Here is a 23,222-nt window from a genome sequence, read left to right as displayed (position 1 = left end):
GGGCCTCCCGCACCAAACCAACCTGGGCCCGCGATGATGGCAGCAGTGGAGCCCGGCTTGTTCTTCTCGTGTTCTTCTCGTGTTCTCTGCCTTTTATTCCCTGTTCTTGCTTTGTATTTGGTGGCTTCTACTATTTTTAATTTAATGTTTATTTTCTCTCTTCTCCGCCCCCCCTAGTTTTTTTCTTTTGCTTCTTTCACCCAAACGCTACGGTGAGATCGGATCTCGGGATCCCCTTTGCTGGCCACGATATGGAGTACATACATACATGCGCTAGGTAGGTATGTATTACCGATCCGGGGATCCTTCTGTCTTTGTCAATATCAATTACCTAGGTACCCAAGTCTTTTCGGATAGATCCGGGCTATAGATTTGGGACACTACATGTCCTCCGCGTACAGTGTATGTGTATGTCATACATGTAAGGAGAATCGCTGTACAGAGTGCATACAGATACACAGCCCGTAGCACCAACTTCGGCTGAAAGACTAAGTTCTGAAGAATCATTCTGCAAGCCGATCATGATCAGCGCAGTACGCGGGGCAGGCACAACCACTAGGCTTATCCCTTTGAAGAGTGCTGACTCGCCGATGAGAATGCTTTGACTAGCGGCGGCTGAGGACCGTGGGTCGTGCGTCCCAAAACGAACAAAGAAAGCCAGTTCAACCATGGAATCTCACGCGGGCCAAAGTCTATCGGGGAAATGTGAGCGGGGCTTTGTGGAGATGAATCGAACTACGATACCGACAATCTGGTACGCTATTGATTTTGATTTTTTGGAGGGGCGAGGATAGGGGGGTATTAGGGACATTGAATACGGAGTACGAAATAAGATGATTGTACATCATATGGATGAGATCGTAGGCGTAAACTACTGAATTTTAGGTCTGTGGTACTTACGGTACGGAGTACTAATCACATTACTTACCAATCTGCTTTACAGGATCATCCAGCATTGAAAACGTGGCCTTTGTATCGTCGTTCTCGGTCCTGGATGGTAGATCGTGACAAACTAGCGCCTGCAAAATCTCCATCCCAACCCGCGAAGCATGGTCTGATCTCAAATTTAATCTCAGTGGTCCACCGTTACGCGAGGGGGTTTCCAAAGATCTAGCGCCTGCATCGACGCCATCTTGCCCACTATTGCCCCGTCTACCGAGTAGGTATGTACGGAGTACCGACTTTAGATCGTAGCTCGTGACATGCGTGCATCTGGGCTACGCTACTGTACGATCGAATCCCTTTCCACCACATCGCACCGGATGTCGTACTGCAGGCAATCGTGGCTGATTGGCATCGCGACCGGGATCCGATCTCCCATGCTGCATGCACGCGTAGGCGATCGTTGCTTCACCTAGGGGGGTTTTCCCTGGGCTGACGTGGGATCTTACTACCGAATAGATCGGCCGCCCACAGGTCAGCATGTATCGCCAAGCGGTGACTTTTTATTTTTGCGTTTTTTTGCGTTTTTTTGCTTTGTTTTCGGCTCTTTCCTTTTTTCTTTTCTTTTCTAGGTGCCTTAATTCCGGGCCGTCGATATGCTTTTTTTCTTTTATTTGGTGGGTACTTGTATTTCCCTTGTACGGAGTACAGGTATGTATGGATGTATTCAGATAACCTTGGTTACATGCAGATACAAAGACCTGTACATACAGAAAGACAAACAAAGAGAGCAAGGCTGCCTAGCGAGATCTTGACCCACTGCTTCGGGTAGGAGTTGCTTAGGAAATATCTCGTAGACGTGGCTTCGGGCCACGTCGCTAGTTGATTGAATCCGATCAGGAGGATCCCTACGGAGTACGGAGTACAAAGAGCAAGACCCAGATCTAGCAACGATGGCACCCACTCATCCACCCACTCCTCCCTTTAGAATCTGCGGTAAATGGTAAGGAAATCAATAGTCGCTCTCCACACAATCCCGCCAAGCCAGTCCGATTAAATCGGAGTATCCACTCTATAAGCGCCCCCCCTTCGTCTTAAAGCGCTGGAATTAAGATCCGGACAACAGCCACGCTGTGAGTACATAGAGAGGGTTGGCCCAATTGGCCCACTCGTTCTTCGCGGCCAGATTAGGGTACGCCGATGAGTCAGAAAATTCAATAATGGATGGGGCTTGGGTAAGACATGTCTGTAGATGAGAGGTACGTTGAAGCTATGGTGAACTGGTGGAGGAGGGCAAGTCGTGCGCGAACCCCACACAAGATCGCGATCGGCTTCTTGTTTTCCGATCAGCATTTCCCTGGACGTCCCGTCCCGGTAAATAACACTACTATTACGCTTAGTTGAATAGTCACCGGGGACGTTTCTAGATCCGGGTATTTGGCGGTAGATGATGATGATTTTCTATGGGGGTTTCCCGGTGTACTCCGTCTGCCTGCGTTGAGGTTTGGAACCTTAACCTTTTGTTCTTGTTTTTCGGACCTAGCTTTCTCTTGATCGAAATTAATTGCTGTATTTGGCACACCTTGACTAATCTAATGACGACATGGAGAGAACCTAAATTAATTGACTGACTAAGCTGGGATATCCTCGGAGCCGCCGGATCCGACCTTATGAACCTCGGATGCCATTCATCTATTGTGAAACCCGCCGGTGGCGCTGAGACCGTTGAGACATTAATTTAGAAGCGTTCGAGGAGTCGAGATCGAGATGACCACATGGTCTATCGCCCCACTTTCGGAAGATTCGGGTAAGGCCTCGACCTCGAATTCAACCTGGAGAGTGGCTCAAATCTACAACTGGCTTGTCGTGACGTAGTATGTGTAGATAAATTTGGATATTGACATGTGAAATTAGAGTCACGTGTGAGGTACTGTGGTTTACTAAGACAAGATTGGCAAAGTCCTATGTCTGTCTGAGTTGTTGTGGGGTGAAAGTATACTGTTACTTTCACTGGCAGTTTGGTTAAATGATAGTTGCTGTAGTTGTACCTAAGATACGGCTAGTTGGCATGTACTAGTAGTTGTTGATATGAGACAACTGCTGAGACTTGTAAATTGTTAGATACAAAGCGAAAGTTAATTATTGACCATTATCGAATCAACTCTAGTAAAGGAAGTGTAGCATCTGTCAGCACGATACCCTCAAAAGTCTACCACATCAGTAAGTCTCGCCCAAACGATCATTCATCTCCACCTTCCAAATCTCAAGAGGATCCAAGGTCTCCACTCCCGATGAAATGATAGCCCGGGTTATCATCTCGTAGTCATTTTCCTCCCAGCACACCTCCCGGAAAGCGCAATGAGCCCTGAAGGTACACTGTAGACAGTCACAGTTTGGTTCATACCAGGTAACCAGACGCCAACAGTCGTGAAACCACCTCAAGTCCCGCCCAAGGATTTCACTTCTACGGAAGCGGTAGATGGCATCCTCAGCGAGACCCAGGTAATGCTTGAATACCTTGTCTGCCTTATTATCCATTTGGTCTGCGGTTTCATCCCACAAACCATTGGGATCAAGGGTAAGTCTTCCAAAATGTGTAGCGACGATATCGAGAACCCCGCGATGATCAGCCAGTCTCAGTGAGTCAGTCCCAACAACACCTTCAATAATAAATCTGAGTATCCGCATTTTTGGGCGGAAGCAAAGCCCCGTTGCCGTGTCGTCTATGCCTACTTGATTCAATGTGTATAGAAGATGGAGCGTTTTCAAGAAAAGGTCGTTCATTGACTCAACGAGATCTTGATTGTCGCCAGGCCTCTCGGAACTTGTCGCGGGGCGATTCTTCGAAGTCGCTGCTACCTCTCTTCGTAGCTCCTTATACTGGTGAATTAAGGCATCTCGTTTTGAAGCAAAAATCTTGGACTTTTCTTCCCACGTAGCATCAGCAGCTCGGCTTCGTCCATCCATGTTGACTCTGGGTATTTGATGCTGAATTGAAAATGGATTGGCTTAATGAGTATTGGTAGGAATTGCCAGGAAAATTAATTTTTATTATATCAAAGCCTTTATTTCGTATGGGCGATACCGTGGCAATGGAACATAGGTGGATTGTCTTTGTCTTCCATTTATTACTCTTTGAGTGAACAAACAATATTTGAACAAAGCTATTTAATAGATACGAAAGTCTTTGAAGATACCAAGTGAACTGAAATTCCTTTGATAGATGTTGAAGTGGACCCTGATTTTTGGAAAACGATGTGATGTTTGTTCTCATCGCAGTGCTGTCGAGCTTTATTGAATTTATTCTATACACTACGAGCGGATATGTGGATCGATTTCAAAGGTTCTGAATCATTGAACAACAAACTTGAATTAATTCAACAAGCTGGCCTGTAAGAGCCAAGACCGACCAGGTAATAATGCGGATCTCGGGGCCGTCTTCACTCATATTTGCCCCTAGGCCCGCTCAAATACCTAGGTAAACACCAGCTATACCCTTTCGGATACCTTACACCCCGAATTTCCAGCCAGGCTGTAGAGGTATATATTTCATAAGCTCAAGGCACTGATAGTACTTACATGTTTGATCGTACCACTCAAAATGCTGCCAAGTGGAATGAAGCCAGTGATGCCTCTTCTGGTCTTCCCGTGCCTCATCCTCCTGATCTGTAATTTCTCGCCACTTCTTTGTTTGTGCTTTGGCCTCCTCGTTCATGTGATAAGTATACTTATCAGAGGTATTGTAGCCCTCAACGGTTAGCCTGCCTACCTGCACTGCAAGAATTTTTCCAAGATTTCGGTCCATTGGTCGATACCTAGATGGTCATCTCTAATCGATTCGTCAATTACCCACTTTATTAGCTTGACTTTGCCCATGAAGCAATCTCCGGTTGTCTGTTCACGTATATCAGCTTTTAATAGAGTATCAAGATATTTAGTTTTTTCTCTGAAAAAATTCGCGAGGTCTTCATAGTTCGTTTCCGGGTCCTTGGTTAGTCGCTTCTGCTTGTCTCTAAGTGCTGTGACCATATTCTCTCAAGAAATCATGAAGTTCGGAGAATAGACTAAAGAGCTAGGCGTGGTAGTCATTTTTGCTGTAAGTTCCAGGGTTGGCTAAAGTAGTACAGTATTGCTGAATGAATCACTATTAGCGTTCGATTGTAGTTCTATTAAATTTCACGATGTACCTAGGTACCTGTCAGTGTCATTCCACGCAGTTTATTTATATGCAGCTCAAGCAAATGTCTCGAGGTCGACGTTAGCCAGTTTTAAACTTGCTTGGAACAAAGGTTTATTATCTGAACTATAATCAAAGGGCTGAAAGTGCTCTTTCATGAAAAAGAAAGACTATTGTCTTCTCTAATTTATCAGAGCAATCGCACGATAATTACGAACAAGTCAAGAGTCGCGAAAATTGGCTGATTAAGGACAGTAACTTCTACCATATTTATTAATAAGAATAAATGGGAGCGCGCGAGCACAGAGTCCAATGGATATGATTCAATTTAAGATAAGGAGATTATAGTTACAAATATCATATACCTGAAAATAGATTTCGCCAACGCTGCCACATCAAAGCCAAGGCACTCTTCGAAATCGCCTCCGATGCATTGGCTGAAGGACGGCGCTTAACACACTGGAGGCAATAGCAATCCTTAAGGATCACAGAGAGACATGACCATATGAGACGAAGTTGTTCTCGTCTGAAATATTCGATATCTCCATTTCCTGGCGAATTTTCATCCCACTCTTTATCGGCCTTCATTGCCCGCTTATCCCATCTCAGTGCAAATTTGTCCTCTTCACCATATCCGTCATCAAAGGTGAGTCGGCCAATTGCTGTAGTGATCATATTTAATACTTCTCCACGAATAACTGCATCTTCGGTTGCTATTGGGATCGCGCCCAATATTTGACGGATCTTCACTGCAAAACACCTGGTTTTGGTTAATTCACTGAAATCATATTCCAAAGTTTGATTGAGCTGACTTTGGAGCAATTCGAGAAAATTTTGCTTGCGCTCCCAATTGGTTTGTCGGCTTTTGCGAAACCTGTACCATATCTTGTTGTAATTTTCAAGCTCTTCAACCCAGTCTTTGCGATTTCGCTTAAATTGGTCGTAGCTAAACGGCATTTCTACTAATATATGAGAATTTAGAATTTAGGAATCTATAGAAGAATAGTGAGATGATGTGGAAATGATGTTAAATAGTAAGAACTTGAAAATTCGGTCCTTTGTTCTTCTTTAGGGTCTTACGGCTGTGTCAACTGCAACCCAGCATGCTCTGTACTATAGGAGAGGCTTACTTTAACTTGAAAGAATTAGCCACCTCTAACTTCAAGTTCTTATTCATATTTCGGTTAACAAAGAGTCAATGCCATTAATCTTAATCAAAATCATGCTTGTGTATCCGAAGTTTCCTATATAAGATGTATCTAACCAGTACTCATCTTTGTGATTAATGTTCCCGGATTGGACCAAATTTTTTAGAACCCGATTTGGCAAATTTCAAGCCCTTGTCTTTAAAACCGAACTAGTTATTGATGGGACAAAGAGAGCATTCAAAACATTTTTCCATGAGCTTGTTTTCTGGCTTTTTGTGCCCGCTTTTATTTTCTCTTGTTAAAATTACGCCAGAATGTGGGTCCGCTAGGCATTGCTTTTTTCGCTCCGGCAATTAATCAACTCGTTGTCAACATTCTAGGGCAGCGAAAAGCCAGTCAAGCTTGCTCTTTTAATTTTGATTCCACCTAGATCAAGAAAGGGCTCTGGTGTCGCAGGATTTGGGATGAATTTACCGCCTTATTAGTGCCAGTAGCAGAACGGAATTTGAAAAAAAAAACAGGAGCTAAGATAAATCCTTACTGCTTCCTTGCATGGATTTTCTAGATTAAGCTAAGCTTCATTGGCCAATGATATGCATGAAATTATGCGTGGGATAGTACCGCCAATCATTAGTGGCCGCTCGGAATAACCTCACCTCGGGGCTGTGGATGGCAATTGTATTGGCTGGACGCGGCCCAGAATGGCGAAAAACAGGCCCACTCGTCCACCAGAACCAAACGGATCGCTCAGCAGTGCGGTCCTGTTCAGAGCACAAATCCAGTGCAAAAATTTTGCCCTTGACCTCAAAATTCGATTTTGTAAGCACCACAGGCCCAATTGCGCCCTGTCCGAGCCCTCAGCACCACCAAAGCGCCATCCATGTCCGAGGTCGTATATATTACCGTCGATTCATCGACACCAATTCGCGTAGATGCGATTTCCCAGACACCCGACTGGATCCACCCGCATTTGATTGAGAGTGTTGACCCGATCAAGGGCCGCCAATTTCGAGTGTCGGGCCTTGTTTCGAAAGGCACTCGTCTACTCGTTGATCGCCCATACTCAGTTATCCCAGTCGTGGATGAGCCGGAAACCAACGATAGTCTCCTTTGCAGCAACCCCGCTTGTAATCGTCGCGCTACTCGCCAACTGGGGCGACTCCCTTGCCCTAAAGCCTGCATTCCAGACGTTACATGGTGTAGCAATACTTGCCAAAGCACCGATCAATATCGACACGAATTTGAATGTACCTGGCTCAAAAGATATGCAGGTCCAATTAGGACCAAACGTGGTGAATATGATTTCGGTATGATGTGGTTGATTGTTCGCCTTCTAGCCACCCGGCATGCCGAGATGCGCAATTCACCTGCACCAGCGGACGGCAACATCATCACGTCAAAAACCCCACAATTGAAACGTGGATGGGCGGCAATGGACTCGTTGTGTGGGTCAGTTGATACCTGGGCTCACGACCAGGTCCGATCATGGACCTTGCTCGTGAAGAAGTATCTCAAACATAGCCCAGCACTGCCCCATGGTTTCGACGCCGAGCGAATACTTCATCTCATCTGCCAAGAAGAAGCAAATTCTTTTGGCCTTTATCCCCGAGAAACTGGTGCCCTGCAATCACCGGGCCCCCCCAGTGGATCGAGGAGAACAATTTGCCGCAGCAGTCTATCCCATGGCATCGATAGCCAATCATTCCTGCGTGCCGAATGTAAAACAAATATCCACACTCGTTCTTCCCTTCCTTTTCGCTCGCTCAGAAGTACTAAAATTTTTACAGATAGTTCACAAGCCGGATGAAATGGGCCGAATGGTCTTCGTGGCATCACGCGATATTCTTCCCGGAGAAGAATGCTGCATCTCATATTTTGACCTGACGCGGTTTACGGACCGAGATTCTCGTCGTGAACATCTTAGAAAATCTTTCAAATTTCCGTGTCAGTGTGAAAAGTGTGTATATGAGGAACTTCGAGTCACCAAAGAGGAAAGCACACTGGATGAGATGCCACCAATCAGTTAATCATGGGAATGAAGGAGTTGGGATTTTTTGGTTACCATATATTACCAGCAATTACTGCATAGCGCTATATAAGGAATTTTTCATGGATTGAATTGATTTACTAGTAAATAAAAATTGGCTATCATGGATATTCAATGGGATTTTAGGCAAAATTTCAATTACGGCTAGACCAGGGAAGAAGTGGTAAAAAGTTCCAATGCTCAAATACAAATACTAATATTAACAGCGGGAATTTATACAGAATAATGATCTATTGAATCCATGGATACTGACAATAGACTTTGAAATCAAGGCAGTAATCCATCAAAAAATCACAAGCAGTCATCAAGGGATAGTTCTCTGCGGGGAATTAGTCGTGAATCACTGTAAATTCTTCCCTGGTAGCACTGGCGACAGTCACAAAATGATGTCGCACGTGTCATCAACTCCCAAATCTGGTAAATAACACAATACCTCCGCTGGGGAGCTTCGTAAGGAGGAATACCTGACTGCAAGTTATTGTCAAATTCATTAGCCTCATTGTTAGAGTGGATAGCGTTGCCATCAGATTCCCCATATCCATCGAGGGTCAACCGCCCGATTAGTAAACTTATCATGTATAGAAGTTTGCGGATATTTGTATCAAAGCAGGTCGGTCCTCTCATAATGTCGCTGAGTTTGCGAATCGCTTGACAGATTCTATTAGCTCTAATACCAAAGCAAGCTCCGGGCCGCTTATTGGCATTCAAATGAGTAGGAAGGAGGAGCAATATAGAAAGCCATTGTGAAATAGGATTGAGCATCATCTCGATCTCATAGAATACACCCGGCTGATTATCAGGGAGCATGCTAATATTTGCTTGAAGCCAGGCCACAAAACCATCTCGTTGTTTGGGAAACGAAGCATAAAATGAACGTGCATCTTGATGTATCACTTGAATCCCGCTAATTTCACTAGGAGTAACATCAAGAGACTGGAGAGGAGAGTTGCCTACAGAGCTTTCTTTTGTAGAACTTCCCTCTTGTCCGTTAGTATGAACTGTATTGGAGCCGTTTTCATGGCTATCGGGGTCACACTGATCTGTCATTATGGAAAGGATAGAGAAGATTGAGACAAGATAGCTTATAAGAGGAAAACCTTTCAATCTCTTGTTCTGGTGAAAAGTGTGATGCTCTATTTGCTCTCGACCTGACCGCCAAAACCTCGCGCATTTTAAGAAGCCAGTCTGACCTTTCCCTAGCCTTTAAACCAGCCTGCAAAGATGATTGTTTCATTGAATTGGACTTTCAATGGATCGGTGCTTCTCGCCAATCAAACTTAAAGAGTTGATTTATTCATGCGTCATACAAATGCATTCTTAGATTTGACAAAGAAATGCTCATACAATGAAAATGTGTGTCAAAGGGTCTTCTGAATTCTGAAAAAAAGAAATTCAAAGGGGCACATCATTCTCAAACTAGGAACTTTGGTTATCCGCAGAACCTGATCCACATGAGTCGCTGCCAATTTCCAGTAACTATCGCCAGAACGCCCGGGCGACCGAGTTGATATAATCAATTCCTTCCTTGCGCCAGGTATCAGGTTCCATATGACTAGTCGTGTTGGCATCCAAAAACAGATCCAACGGCTTTTCGTTATCATAGACCCCCCCAATGAACACTCTGATTGACTACCCCAGAATTGGGATTTAGATCATGAATGAAAGAAGCCCACATACTCGTCATCATGGAACTTAGATCGATATATGACTGTGGTACCCCCGCAAATGGCTTTCCATAATGATAACCCAGGCCAGCAATATTGTGAAAGACAAACGAAACTTCTTCAAAATGGGTCGCTCCACTGAGAATCGGTACGTCAGCCGAGCGTACGTTGAATCGATAGCAGTATGCGGGTGTGGAGGCTTCTGTCCACGCTTCACATTGCCGTCGTCGGTTTGCATGCATCACAAAGTCACCCGAGAAAGCACTTGTACGTCTCCATTCGATACCATTTGAAGGAACTCGCTCGTTACCCAAAAACTCGGGAATACCTTGCGAAGGGATGTCCGGGTATAGCTCGAGAATCTTCTTTGCGACAATTGGAGGTGTTCGGAAGTTGAGCGAGCCATCTGATACGGGATTAGCAAAGGGAGATGACGAAAGGTTGGGCTTTCTGACTTGTAAGATACTCATAGAACTGCTCAGTGGTGTTTACCCCGGTCGGTCCGAAAGCGGTGCCTTCGTCTGTGTTAGTCCCAGAAATGATAGGAACTTTGACAAATTCCTGCTTGTTGAGTTGAACGCTTCCCCAATCTCGGACCAAGTCCCCGTCAACCACTGGCGAGAAATTATACTCAGATGAGCCACCTGTTCCGTTGAGAACGGAATTGAGGGTCTCAAATGGTACCTCGCGCAAGCATTGAAGTGTGTCTTCTGTGTCTGCACAATCGACCTGTGAAACGATTGCATCATAGTTTGACTGATATGTCGTATAGTTTGATGGGCTGGCTTCAATTGAACCTCCGGATTCCATGATACCGGCTCTGAATAGTTTGTCATCTCGGCCTCCATATGCTGTGAGATGATAGCCCACCGACATACCGCCAGCGGACTCGCCCCAAATGGTGACTTTGTCGGGATCTCCACCAAACGCAGCAATGTTCTCTCGAATCCAATGAAGTGCAAGTCTCTGATCCCGCAGACCGAGGTTGGTATTACCTGTACCGGAAACTTGGCTTGAACTGATAAACCCCCAGGCGGAAAGTCTATAGTTGATTGTAACAGCAATGAATGGTTTGCCTATGATTTTTTTGAGATCAGATTCACATGTTCGAAAAATTGTTCCCAGCATGATATAATGCACTTACCAATTTTGTACGAGTTTTCTACAATTGTAGACATGTTGTAACGTTGATCCGCTCCTGATCCCATGTAGAATCCACCACCATGTATCCAAACCCCAACAGGTAGCTTGGAATTTTTCTTCGTAGAAGAATCACGAATGACATTAAGTGTTAGACAAGCTTCCGACTGGGGATACCAGATAGAGTCCGTCTGGGCAATAGTTAGCAACCAAATAACAGTCAAAAAAAAGAGGGAATGCCAACCCCGTATCCGACACAAATATCAGAATAATCTTTCGCATCGTGAACTCCATCCCAACTTTCATTTAATGACTGCGGCACGGTAAAGCGTAGGTCTCCTACGGGCTGCTGAGCATATGGTATCCCTAGAAAGTAATCCTGGTCGTATGTGCTACTGTGGACCCCGGAATAGGTTCCGTTGCGGACCGTAGCAGTTGGAGACTTGGTGCTTGGTGCAGCATGGACAGTCGCCAACAAGGTGACAATACCAAGCGCCAGTTGAATCATTGTGACTAAAATGAGAGCTTCAAGGATTAATAATCCTTCATAGCTCTGCAGTAGCCTGGGACTTCCCCATCTTCATATACTCTGAAGAAAAACCGGGGAGGGAGTACATATGCGGGGAAAAACCCAGGCCCCACACCCAAGTTGTTCATGATCGGCATCCGGATAGTAAACCTGCCGACTTGAGATGGGCTCGCGTGTACAAGATCTACCGGAGCTGATTGCCGTATCAATGTTAAGCTCTCGGACTCAGATCTCGGCGGACCGAATTCCGGAAATAAGAGGGCAGTGCTTCAGGTGGGGACTGAATTTTGCTTCTTCAAGCTAGTAATGTGAGAGTTGATTGAAGTCGCGTATATTAGTACGGAAAGTTTAACGGATGATTGTCCAGATTGGTGAGCGACACCCGCAAAGACCGAGGTTTATCCGGAGAGAGCCCGGGGTTTTGATGGGACCTCGGAAGTTAACCGCAGACCCCAGTATTTATAATAGTTGGCTTGCAAATTTCCATGGTGAATTTGCGACAGAAGCTCGGAATCACAAAATGGTGAATGTACTACCTAGGTAATGCGAATGACTAGATATGTAGGACCTCGGAGCGGCAACAAGGGAATCTATGCCCGAAGCTCCACTCCTCACCACCTGGGCAATATGAAAGTATTTCTGTGAGGGGTGCTGTCTTGAAGAAATTTCATTTGGTAATTCGAAATTAGTAATGATTTTCATAAGGCCCCCGAGGTTCAAGCTGACTCCTAGGTACTAGGTACTAGTTAGGTACTGTACACTAATCATATCGTGCCTAGTAGCATATTTGAAGCTTTTATCTCGAAGTTATTAGAACTCAGGAATACTTCCTACTCCAGGGCTTATTAGAGGGTCTATTGGTTAAGTGAAACAATACTCTGGCACATTTTAATGCGGAAGATCCGCTTGAGCTGAGATCAAATCCATTAAACACAAAACTCCCATGGGAAAAAGAGTGACCGCAAGATTACTCGTAGGCCCTGTGCTGGTATTGAGCAGACTTACAGGTTATAATTACTAGTATAATAGCACTAGTAAGGGGTGAGAAACAAATTGGAAGGATCCGCTACCTACTTAGGTACTCCAGAGCTTTGATTTCATTTTCGAAACTCGACATAATGAGAGGTGGTATATATGCATGTACCTAGGTAGGTATGCCTGATAACTTATAAATTCTACTTGTGTCAGATATATACCTAGGTATTACCTCTTGAACCTTAGAAGTTGGCATTTTGGCTCAAATTTGTTATCATCCTATCCATGAGTCATCGGGGCAAGTAAGGCGCCGCATATCGTGTTTGAATAAGACTAAATCGGTCCGTGTTTGGATTTACTTCAAGATTGAGCCTTAATCTAAATGGGAATCAACATGATACTAAATTCGAGTTGGAGCTTTTGTTATCTTCAAGGCAATCTATACTATTTGATGACTAGATAGAGACTCACTATTCACATCAAAATCTCTGACTGGTCGAGGCATCTTTGAAACGGCGGAGTCTATCGATATTGGCTTTTCGAAGATAAGTTCCATTCTCGTACTTCAGCCGCTTTCGACAAGGGTCCCTATGACCACTTCATTGGCTTTCGTGGACCAAAGAAGTATCGCCGGCACGATTAAGATGAGCCAATCATAACCTAAAATATACGAGCGAGCCATCACCCCAGAATAGATGCCTAGATTGTTGCATCAGTGATTCGATATAAGGGGTTAGCCAAAATATGATGTGAACATTCCCGGTGGGTGTCCCATGGTTGAATGCTCCAATGCCCCGATAACAAGACCGATTCGATAGTTCAGGTAAACGCTCCGCCCGACGATAGAAGGCCGGTGATAAAATCTTCAAGAATCCGATATGATCAGCCTAGGACGCAACTTACCCTGCCAAGGACCCACAAAAAGACACCTCGTTCTGACTTTATCCAAGATGCTTTTGAGCCCTGCAGACGGGCGCAGATCACTTACCAAAATTAGTAGGGATCGGACGCGCCAAGGGATTCACTTGCCCACTTACATGCTCAGTCGTTCAGCTGGATCAACACGATGCACACAGAATACGAGGTTTCGTTAAACCATATCCCCCTTGCACATCATCGGAGTGACATAAAGGGCTCTGGCAGGCTCCCCGCGCAGCAATGCAGCAAAGTTTATCTTTGCTTCGTTCTCTCCTCAGCTCTTGCTGTAAACTCACAATGCAGCATACGATACTCATGCTAGTGCTAATTGCGATTTCTCTACTGCCGTTAGCTGAGGCATGGACACTGGTTTGGCGAAATTCATCGGATGCGTCATTTGTCGAGCATTCAAAGACTTCCATGCCCTGTACAGGGATCAGCAATGCTAAGGGAAAGCTGTTTGAGTATGATTCTGAAGAGGGCCCGTATGAGATTTCTTTATACGGAACCAGTGACTGCTCTGGTCCGGCGAGTGGATGGGCATCTCATATGCTCAGCAAGAATGCCTCCGCAGCAATAAATTCGTTCAAAGTCGATTCAAGTGCGACGACCACATCTTCATCACTGACCACGACGAGTTCATCTACCTCCACACAGCCCGCAACCGGTACCGCAGCAACAAGTACGTCGTCATCTGGGTCTGTGTCTGGACCTGAGACCGGACTATCTGGTGGGACAATTGCAGGAATCGTCATCGGCGTGATAGCAGGCGTTGCGATAATTGGGGGTATTTTGTTTTTCATCGGCCAACGCCGTCGGGCACCTTCGCAAAACCAAGGGCCTAATGTGGGATATGCACCCTCTGGATACGGCTCACCAGATACTTATATCTCACCATCTTCTTTTGGAAAAGATAATCTGGCCGTGAATACCAAGAAACAGCTCGATGCAGTCCCATCCACTCAAGGGTCGTCAAATGCACCTACTCGCGTGGTTGAACTTCCAGGAGATTACAACCCTGCTGAAATGAGCAACAGCAATACAAGGACTGAGCTGGAGGGTCAAATTCATTCGCCAATTTCTCCATCATAAATATTGGTATGGAGGTTCGCTGTCAGTGAGTATTTTGGATAAGGAGTGCTATGATACATGGGAAACGAAACATGGGAAACGAACTTATGTCTAAAAGAAGCGGAAATCTATTTATTATTGATCAGGCTATTCGATACTAGTACTAAATGTCACACTTGAAGGAACCTACCTAGGTAGGAAATGAAAACTGTCCCAAAAATCAAAAATTCCTCCCAAACTCCACGTTTATGTACTCCTATTTCCTCAGAGATATCAAGGATGGCGTCACTCCATCCCCATTTCCTCGACAGTCGGTCGTCGACAAGAATCCGCCAGTCCAGTAACCTTCCACTCGCCATTCAATTTATGCAGTACAAACAGTTCAACACCAACATGGTCCACAACCCCATTGATCTTTGCCCGAAATGGCGCCCACACCGCAGCAAGATTGCCCGCCTCGTGGATCTTGACCTCGGGATCCCAAATGCGCTCGTCAATATCGTCTTTCAACGTCGCCATATACTCGATGAACGAACCGATTGTGCAGAATCGAAGAGCTGTAGGTGACGGAGGCGAGAGGGTCATCCCGCCGGCGCGAACACAATGCTTTTCAAAGTCGACGCGTGACTTTGCACTCAGTGCGGCAAGGAAGCCCCGAGTGACGGCGATGATGGCTTCTGTCTCTGTCTGGATTTCCGTATCCGGGACGATGTATGTTGAGGCTGGTATGGTCCAGCTCATGTCTGAAGGTGTAGTCGAGTGTTGGAGCATGACTAGCGTGCTACGGGGCTGGTATGCACTTGAGATAGGAATCTCTTGTTCTCTGGAATATTTCACTTATGCGGTTAGAAGCTTTTTCCTTTTTCAAGGCTACGCAGCCGCTCTAGGCCCGGTCTGGATCATCCAGGATACTGCTACCGTTGCAGCGGGCCCCGGTTTGCTGTGTCTTGTGTGACCTACATCTTCATCTTAGAAGGTCTACCATCTCCGTCTTAGCAGGTGCCATGATATGAGTTTGCGTAGTACAAGCGGATTGACAAACAGCCTTTCCGAGTCCAATCCTCGCCGGTATACGGAGTACAGAGGTAGGCATTGGCTGATGTGTGTTTGCGCGTGTGGATTCAACGTAAATTACAGAAGAGCTTCCAAGGTTTTCAAATGTGGCCAAGGGCTGACCCTTGTGCCAATATGTGCAAGTTAATTTCATGTCCTTATATATTTTCATGTTCAGAATGTCTGTCTATCTGCATGATGAAAGACAGAGAAGAATTTTGTCTATTTAGTTCTTTTTGCCTCGGAGTAGCTCCCAGCCGATAGAGTCGTTTTTGCCCTCTTTGGCTGTCATCTCTTCGACCGCCTTAACAAGGTCATAGGTAATCTCTTCGGAAACAACGCTGTCCTGTTTGTAGCTGGGGTGCTTGCTCACAAACTCACGGATCCATCGGGCTCCGGTCCATAGGGTTCCATCAGCACGTTTGCGGATGAGGTCAAGGTAAGTTGCTAGGAAGCAACGTGTCTCAACATCCACGTTGACACTGTTGAGATAAGATTCCACCAGGGGAATGAGACCTGGGAATCCCCCATCAGAGCAGCCATTAATGATCTCGGAGATAGTCATGAGTTCGTATTCCGACTCGACGGGGCCCAAGGGCGGGGAAGGCGGGGGAGTGTTCACCGCCGATGAGGTAGTTGAAGAAAAGGTACTGCCATTAGACGAGTGCTGGGCATGCCTGGGGGTTCGCTCAGCAAATGGATCTTTGCGGAAGTAGAACTTCTGATCAAGGACAGCATTGCGAGCATGTGCGGTCTCCATATTCTCGGTTGTGCGTGGAATAGGCAGGTAGAAATTCAGGTTGAAACTGAGAATGGCACGCGTGATGAGGACCATGAAGATGCTGAATGCGGCGTTTTCGAAATCCGTGATTTGAATCTCCATAGAGCGGAATTCTACTCGCCAACCGATGTCGTCTTTATCGGAGGGCGGAGGCTTGAACCGCATGTGCTGCCAGTTGGTGGACTGGAGGTTTTCGAAGTGGTCGCCCTTATTTAAGTCAAGCTCCTCCAAATCCTCGGAGAAGATCACTAATGGGTCTCGGATGAACAGATGGGCGAAATGAGTGGCCAACTGATCGTCCATCCCACCCTCCATTAATCGCTTCTTGATGTCTTCATCCACGACCAGCTCTGGGTCGAGATATTCCTTCCGCAGTCGAGGGTCTTGAGCAATGTAAGTAGAGTTTGAAGCGTACCGAGACTTGGGAATTCTCCAGCGATCGTTTTTGAGAGGCTGCCAGGGGTTAGCTTGTGGTATAGTTTGTTTCAATTCCAGAACAACTGACAGCTTCACCAAGTTCTTCGGGGGTTCTATCATCCACGGCATTGACGATCTGGTTCCATCGCACATCGGTATCCACGAGGAAACCTTTATATATCGGAGTTGCTGCCGTGAGAGCAAGAAGAATCGGACCCAATGGACTCAGTTGATCGTACAGCTTTCGGCCCTCCGGAATATTTTTGGCCTGGAAGGTAATTTGCAAGCAGCAGCTACCCATGCCAAATGCCATGGCATCCATATAGACGTGGTCGTCCTTAGCAGCGCCGTTGCGCACATCGTCATCCTCGGGCCATTGATGGAGGTCATAGTTAACGGTAGGGTCCTTAAATGGCGAGGGGGTATTAATATCTTTGAAGACTGGCACATTCAATTCAACCTTGCGTCCTCTACGGGTGCGAATATTCGCCGCCAGGGTTGGAAAACGAATGTGCGGGTTGGCGATTTCATCAGGAACAAATTGAGACCGCAAAGCGGGCCCGGATGGGGGGTAATAAGGCTGAATATAGTCGTCCTTTGTGCCCAGTCGGGGGAACGTCGTAAGGGTTATGGGAGATTCATTCGGCGCCATGTGCGCTTTCGCGACTTCTCGTCTGTTAAGAAAAGTGAGCAAGTGTAAACACTCATGGAATGCTGACGCCCGCAATTGACCTACCTCCATTTCATGTTGGATTCTACCTTCAGGAGGTCTTTGAAACCAATACCCCAAGGACTTCCGGGTGTAGCCTCCAGCATGAATCGACCGAATTCGGGGTGGAAGTGAGGGGGATCTTCGCCATCACTAGGGACTGTTAGAATGGCAGTCCAAACTTCCAGGGTGTATCACTATCAATCCCACTTACTGGTCCCCACTGCCGCCGTGCTCGGCACCGCCAGCTTTCCAGAGGGCCTCATCACGGGCAAGGGATTTCAGAATCTCGGCCTGGGCCAAAGATAACCGTGCTTTCTTTGCCTCATCGTCGAGCGCCACCACGAGGTATTCGACCTAGATTGTTGGAGAACGAGACCATTAGCATCTACCGTCATGAAGTGGGTGGGGAAGTAGGATCGGTTGCGCGCACCTCGTCACCCCATAGAAGAGCATCTCGTTCCTTGCCTCTGGCACGGCGCCAGTTAGCAAGTAATTGCTGCATTGGCTTGTCAGCTTTGTTTCCGACACTGGTTAGGTGATTCATCAACCCCTCATCCGACATACCTCAATACCCCACTGGCGTACTTGGCCAGCCTTTTTCTTCGCCTCCGGCCATTCCAACGCGGTTCCAAGGGCTCTGTGGATAACTGTCAGTAATTTAAACATATAATGAAATGCGAAAGAATAGAAATTTGTCTCATCAAGGAAAATTAGCACTTACAGAAGACCCATGTCGATATCGGATGGGGATCTCTCTGCCAGCAAAAGGAGGAGAGTAGGTGTGCGAGGGGAGGGATTGAAAGGCAAAGGATCGGTTGCCTATCCAAGCAGCCTTTGGAAGTTTAAGGAGGGAAATCAATGCGCATAGTCCCCGCGTTCCGGTCGGTTCTTTTTAATTCTCGACTGGGAATTTTCAGGCGCAACACTTCCCGGCGGGGCATCTCCGCGATAACGGCCGATTTCTAAGCAAATCACCTGATTTTGCATTTCAATTCCCGGTTCTATACTACCTAGGTATATAACTAGTACTCTATAGTACTTTACCAACTTTGAGGAACCTGAAGCACTTCTGTGTTTCTCTCTATACATGTAATTCTACAACCCCTGCATCCCGCGAATAAGAGATGCAGGTTTCATGAAATGCCGAGCCCAAATCACGACAGACATGCAGCACAGCAAACGGGCGCATAGCGCGCCAGGCAGGGCTGATCCTAAACATCAGGCAAAACCAAACTCACCTCAAAAGCCTTCCTAAATGTCAGGGCTGCATGTCAGATTATTACGTCCTGAGATCGGCGCTCTAAACGTTCAGAAGGGAAAAAAGAGAAATCCTACAAGGAGGCTCGTGCTACTCTCTCTCCTGACCAATGCGGGCAGTGACAAATGTAGATTACCAATCACTAAAATCATATCTTGGGGTAAGCTTGTCCGCGGGTGTGTTTGGCTGTCTTATGAGGACTGACCCGTCCGAGCCCCTAGTTGGCGTTTACTACAATCCGACATAATCATAGTAATATCAGCTTACATCTGATTACATGGCGGCCCACGAGTAGAGTATCACCAGATCAACTTGAATCACTACATCACATCCGACAATAGAGAATTGAAGAGTCCCAACGCCAAAATGGCAGTTCATGAGCAGTCTCGGTATATCATCTATGTACATAACCTGCTGCTTGACCAGCAGTCCCGGCCGCCCAAAACACAAGCGCTTCAGAAGCTCCCCGCAAAATCAGTTGCTGCGGGCGCCCTCCTTCGAGGCCCGGAGCTCATCCATCTTGGCCACGCGCTTCTTGAATTCGACGTATTGGCATTTCTCGTATGAGTGGCGCTCATCCTTTGAAAAAAAAAGAGAAAATGTCAGCGTTCGTTTAGATCAAGAGGGGCGCGTTGGACAAAAGTGTTCATTGGTCCGTTGGAAAGATCTCCATACCTCGCACTTCCAGGGAAGGTAGTATTCTGCTTGCCGGCAGCGGTTGAGAGGGATGAGAAGGTGGGCGCATGAGTCGCGGTACTGCATGGGGAGGCGAGCCTCGGACATCTCCTGGCGGGTGGCTAGAGAAGGTGGTCAGCTTCATGACACGGAGGTTTCGGGGATTCGAGATGGTTTCAATTGGCTCAGAAATCGTACCGGAGGTCTCTCCAAGGCCGACGGCGCTCTTGACCGCTTCGGCGACAGTCATTTCGGCAAGTTGTAAGAGTTGTAGAGGGTAGAGCGTGGAGGAGATCGGGCTGCACGTCGAGGTAGTCGATTTGCACCTTCGATTCGCTATCTTCCTGTGTTCCCGATGATCATGTGACCCGAGTCCTTTCGATGTGGTCACGTGAATCAAGTTCTGTCCGGGTCGGGTCTAGCGCCACTTAACGCGGTCGCTCCTCAGAAAGACGCGCCGGCGCGATTTTGCCATTCTGCCACCCTTGCTCCACCCGCAAATCGTGTCCCTACACTATCGGTCCTAATCTGCGTGCGTGCAATGTGTCGGGCTTTGAAGCATTCTTGATACTATTCCCCTGTCGATCCTGAAGGGGTTTCGGTCGCTGACTGGCCCCATAACGACCCGGAAACTTACCTGATCATTGTCGGTTAAGACATCAACCTCCACGATGGCGGCGACTATGGATATGATATACTCGGCTACCTACAGCAGTGTACGTATTGTGAAGTGACTGAGCGCTTCTTACTCATACTGTATATGGGGATTCAATTTGCTCTCGCCACAGCTCAACTTTGCTAATTCATTGCCGATAGGTCCCGGTGTACGAGCTCAAGATCGACGGTGACAGTGTGATGAGACGAAGGGGAGATGATTGGATCAACGCAACACATATTCTGAAGGCGGCCGGTTTTGACAAGCCTGCGAGAACTCGGATTCTGGAACGAGAAGTCCAAAAGGGAGTTCATGAGAAGGTGCAGGGTGGCTATGGAAAATATCAGGGTATGATCACCCCGTGAACGGGAAGAACTGGTGGACCTGGGTTTACTCATCCAATTTGTGTCGCAGGAACATGGATCCCTCTACCTGAAGGTCGCCAACTTGCAGAGCGTAACAATATCTTCGTGAAAATTGCCCCCATCTTCGACTACGTGGCGGGAGATCGCAGCCCGCCCCCAGCCCCGAAACACTCTTCAGCTCCATCAAAGCCGAGGGCACCACGCAAATCCACCAATCGATCAGCAGCAACCGAAATATTCAATGTGGTTCAACCCAATCGCAGCATGGGCCCACCAACCTTGCCCCAGGAACAGCAGCAATATGAGATAAACAACCAATTCGATGACAACGAGTCTATTGAGCAAGCGAGTATGGAAACTTCATCCATGATTGCGGATGAAGATATGCTGCAGATGTCTCAGCATGGAGGACGGAAGCGCAAGCGCGGAATGAACGAGGCAACAGTGATGTCCATCAGTGAGCAAGAGCATATCATCTATGGTGATCAGCTCCTCGACTATTTTATGACCGTGGGAGATGCTCCTCAGGCTACACGAATTCACCCTCCAAAGCCCCCCCGATAACTTTCAAGTGGATCGTGCCATTGATGATTCTGGAAATACGGCTCTGCACTGGGCTTGCTCAATGGGTGATTTAGATATTGTGCAAGATCTACTTCGGCGAGGCGCCGATATCAAGGCATTGTCAATTCACGAAGAGACGCCTCTTGTTCGGGCTGTCTTGTTCACAAATAACTATGAAAAGCGCACATTCCCGGCTCTGCTGGACTTCTTGCTTGACACAATTTCGTTCCGTGATTGGTTCGGTGCAACACTTTTCCACCATATTGCCGAAACGACCCGGAGCAAAGGCAAGTGGAAGAGCTCCAGATACTATTGTGAAGTCCTATTGGACAAACTGTGCAAAACTTGTTCACAGGACGAGATCGATCTGCTGCTATCATGCCAGGATGACAACGGCGATACAGCGGCCCTTGTAGCCTCCCGCAATGGTGCCTTCCGTCTCGTGAATATGCTTCTCACACACTGCCCTCGAGCTGGTGACTTGATGAATAAGAAGGGAGAAACGACCAATAGCATCACCCAACGCTCTCGCCATAATGAACATGATATTCCTCCGGCCCCGTCATCAGTGACAATGATGAATGATCAATTGGATGGCCCCGGAGCGGACCTCTTGAACTCGGACCATAATACCATAGTGCCTCCTGTGGATTCTGGCGTCACGTCTGAGCTGCTCACGAAGATAAGCACAATCATGTCGGAGGCAAATAAGAAGCTTGCTGTGACCTACGGCAATTCCAAAATTAATCAACAAGACTCAAATGACATTGCGAATCCCGAGGCGCTTTTTGACCAGCTCGAGTCCGATCGTCAGAAGATACAGAGGCAACTGGCCGCGATGACCGCAAAGGAGGCCGAGTATGAACCCAGCAACCACCAACTTGGAAGATATGAGAAATTGCGGGCTAGCTACGAGTCATTACTTGAACAGACACAGCATGCCCGTCTGATACAACAATTGCACACCAGCGCTCCTCCCGACATGCTGCAGTCAGACCCCTCCACGCTGACTTCGGAGGAGCTTTTGGCTCGTTATCGACTCGCACGCGAGTTGTGCGCCGCGCAGAAGACGCGTCGAGGCACGGTCAAAGATCTGGCCCAGCAAACAGCGGATGCAGGTGTAAGTACCAAATTCGACGTGCACCGTAAGCTGGTGGCCCTCGCCACTGGACTCAAGGAGGAGGAGTTAGACCCCATGGCGGCTGAGCTAGCGGAGACACTTGAGTTTGATCGGATGAATGGCAAGGGAGTATCCCCCGAGCCCGAACACCGTCGATTGCCCTCTCAGAACGAATCAGCCACTCTTCCTCCAGGAGCTGGTGTGGCTGTAGATGCGTGAATGACCGTGTCTGCTATTCTCTCCGATTTCTCGACTCGTCGGCTTCTTCCGTCTTGTATCCATAACGACTTTCATTGCGCAGTCTGTTCTCCTTCTGGCAAGCCTTCCTCTCTTGGTCAGGTTGTATTTGACCAGCAGATACCCCATTCTCCTTTTTATTTCATTTCAATTTTCTACTCGGCTAGATAATTTCTCTTGTTTCCCTTCTTGCTTCGTTCTCTCTCTCTCTCTCTCGTGGTTGGGTGGTCTGATAAGGCTCTGAATGGCTTTCGGGACTGGGCGTACCGTCGCATGGCCCCAAGTGAGGGACTTCTTGTACAGGAATTATTGTATGTGTACATAGGGCAAAGAAACCTATTGTTTTCTCCACACCAAGACATTGTGTCTCGTACGGGGGGTAACCAATTGTTTAATTAGGCTGACACGTTGGGATCGGCGTGAGTGTAGATCATAATCACGCTAGTCCCAATGGTTGCTGTGATGGGCGGTTTGCATTTGCCCGAACCACGATCCGCCCCACGTCGGTTGTCGTGCACAGGCTGGGTCGGGAGGAAGGGTAGAGGTGTAGAAGGAGAGTCCGGGCAAGGATGACATGCGTTATGGACAGCCTCGGAAGACCCCCACCAACAATAAGAGATCCCATCTGTATGGAGCAAAGAATATAGCAGGACAGGGTACAATACGGCTTGGCGGCGGCACCAGGGGCGCTGTGAGACGAGGGAGGCAACGCCCCAAAAGGCCGCAGCCAATCGATGAGCAGGCGATGTGACGGGGGGGTCTAGCCTCGTCACTCAGCACTGGCTGGAAGCGCCTGTCATTGGCGGTTGGTTCGGACCAATCGATTCACTTCAG

At 47.2% G+C, this 23,222-nt stretch overlaps 10 protein-coding genes across 10 annotated transcripts; 4 read left to right on the top strand and 6 right to left on the bottom strand.

Moving 5' to 3' along the window:
- Window positions 1-3,099: 3,099 nt before the first annotated feature.
- N7533_000807 (uncharacterized protein) lies at window positions 3,100-3,849 on the bottom strand (the record flags this gene model as incomplete). The annotated part of the gene is made up of 1 exon (XM_057097457.1): window positions 3,100-3,849. The coding sequence occupies one exon, from the start codon at window positions 3,847-3,849 to the stop codon at window positions 3,100-3,102; it is 750 nt and encodes a 249-aa protein (XP_056965950.1).
- A 1,567-nt stretch (window positions 3,850-5,416) lies between these two features.
- N7533_000806 (uncharacterized protein) lies at window positions 5,417-6,016 on the bottom strand (the record flags this gene model as incomplete). Its single annotated transcript, XM_057097456.1, has 1 exon — window positions 5,417-6,016. The coding sequence occupies one exon, from the start codon at window positions 6,014-6,016 to the stop codon at window positions 5,417-5,419; it is 600 nt and encodes a 199-aa protein (XP_056965949.1).
- Window positions 6,017-7,087: 1,071 nt separating this feature from the next.
- On the top strand, window positions 7,088-8,234 carry N7533_000805 (uncharacterized protein; the record flags this gene model as incomplete). Its single annotated transcript, XM_057097455.1, has 2 exons — window positions 7,088-7,925; window positions 7,999-8,234. 2 exons carry the CDS (start codon window positions 7,088-7,090, stop codon window positions 8,232-8,234), a joined length of 1,074 nt encoding a protein of 357 aa, XP_056965948.1.
- A 1,496-nt stretch (window positions 8,235-9,730) lies between these two features.
- Window positions 9,731-11,566, bottom strand: N7533_000804 (uncharacterized protein; the record flags this gene model as incomplete). The annotated part of the gene is made up of 5 exons (XM_057097454.1): window positions 9,731-9,883; window positions 9,972-10,324; window positions 10,374-10,994; window positions 11,063-11,249; window positions 11,303-11,566. 5 exons carry the CDS (start codon window positions 11,564-11,566, stop codon window positions 9,731-9,733), a joined length of 1,578 nt encoding a protein of 525 aa, XP_056965947.1.
- Window positions 11,567-13,777: 2,211 nt separating this feature from the next.
- On the top strand, window positions 13,778-14,572 carry N7533_000803 (EGFR-like transmembrane domain-containing protein; the record flags this gene model as incomplete). The annotated part of the gene is made up of 1 exon (XM_057097453.1): window positions 13,778-14,572. One exon carries the CDS (start codon window positions 13,778-13,780, stop codon window positions 14,570-14,572), a length of 795 nt encoding a protein of 264 aa, XP_056965946.1.
- Window positions 14,573-14,836: 264 nt separating this feature from the next.
- Window positions 14,837-15,322, bottom strand: N7533_000802 (uncharacterized protein; the record flags this gene model as incomplete). The annotated part of the gene is made up of 1 exon (XM_057097452.1): window positions 14,837-15,322. One exon carries the CDS (start codon window positions 15,320-15,322, stop codon window positions 14,837-14,839), a length of 486 nt encoding a protein of 161 aa, XP_056965945.1.
- A 508-nt stretch (window positions 15,323-15,830) lies between these two features.
- N7533_000801 (glutamate--cysteine ligase) lies at window positions 15,831-18,246 on the bottom strand (the record flags this gene model as incomplete). Its single annotated transcript, XM_057097451.1, has 7 exons — window positions 15,831-16,838; window positions 16,891-17,476; window positions 17,539-17,664; window positions 17,726-17,868; window positions 17,945-18,010; window positions 18,079-18,151; window positions 18,236-18,246. 7 exons carry the CDS (start codon window positions 18,244-18,246, stop codon window positions 15,831-15,833), a joined length of 2,013 nt encoding a protein of 670 aa, XP_056965944.1.
- Window positions 18,247-19,246: 1,000 nt separating this feature from the next.
- Window positions 19,247-19,697, bottom strand: N7533_000800 (NADH dehydrogenase [ubiquinone] 1 beta subcomplex subunit 7; the record flags this gene model as incomplete). The annotated part of the gene is made up of 3 exons (XM_057097450.1): window positions 19,247-19,351; window positions 19,448-19,569; window positions 19,646-19,697. The coding sequence occupies 3 exons, from the start codon at window positions 19,695-19,697 to the stop codon at window positions 19,247-19,249; spliced, it is 279 nt and encodes a 92-aa protein (XP_056965943.1).
- Window positions 19,698-20,118: 421 nt separating this feature from the next.
- N7533_000799 (KilA-N domain-containing protein) lies at window positions 20,119-21,031 on the top strand (the record flags this gene model as incomplete). The annotated part of the gene is made up of 3 exons (XM_057097449.1): window positions 20,119-20,163; window positions 20,264-20,450; window positions 20,517-21,031. 3 exons carry the CDS (start codon window positions 20,119-20,121, stop codon window positions 21,029-21,031), a joined length of 747 nt encoding a protein of 248 aa, XP_056965942.1.
- Window positions 21,032-21,092: 61 nt separating this feature from the next.
- N7533_000798 (KilA N-terminal/APSES-type HTH DNA-binding) lies at window positions 21,093-22,370 on the top strand (the record flags this gene model as incomplete). Its single annotated transcript, XM_057097448.1, has 1 exon — window positions 21,093-22,370. The coding sequence occupies one exon, from the start codon at window positions 21,093-21,095 to the stop codon at window positions 22,368-22,370; it is 1,278 nt and encodes a 425-aa protein (XP_056965941.1).
- Window positions 22,371-23,222: the final 852 nt, after the last annotated feature.

This window comes from Penicillium manginii (genome assembly GCF_028828005.1).
Source record: "Penicillium manginii strain IBT 31320 chromosome Unknown utg000001l:1.0-3466041.0:1.0-3467806.0, whole genome shotgun sequence".
In the NCBI taxonomy this organism is placed as follows: domain Eukaryota; kingdom Fungi; phylum Ascomycota; class Eurotiomycetes; order Eurotiales; family Aspergillaceae; genus Penicillium; species Penicillium manginii.
This window is presented reverse-complemented; position numbering and strand designations above follow the sequence as displayed.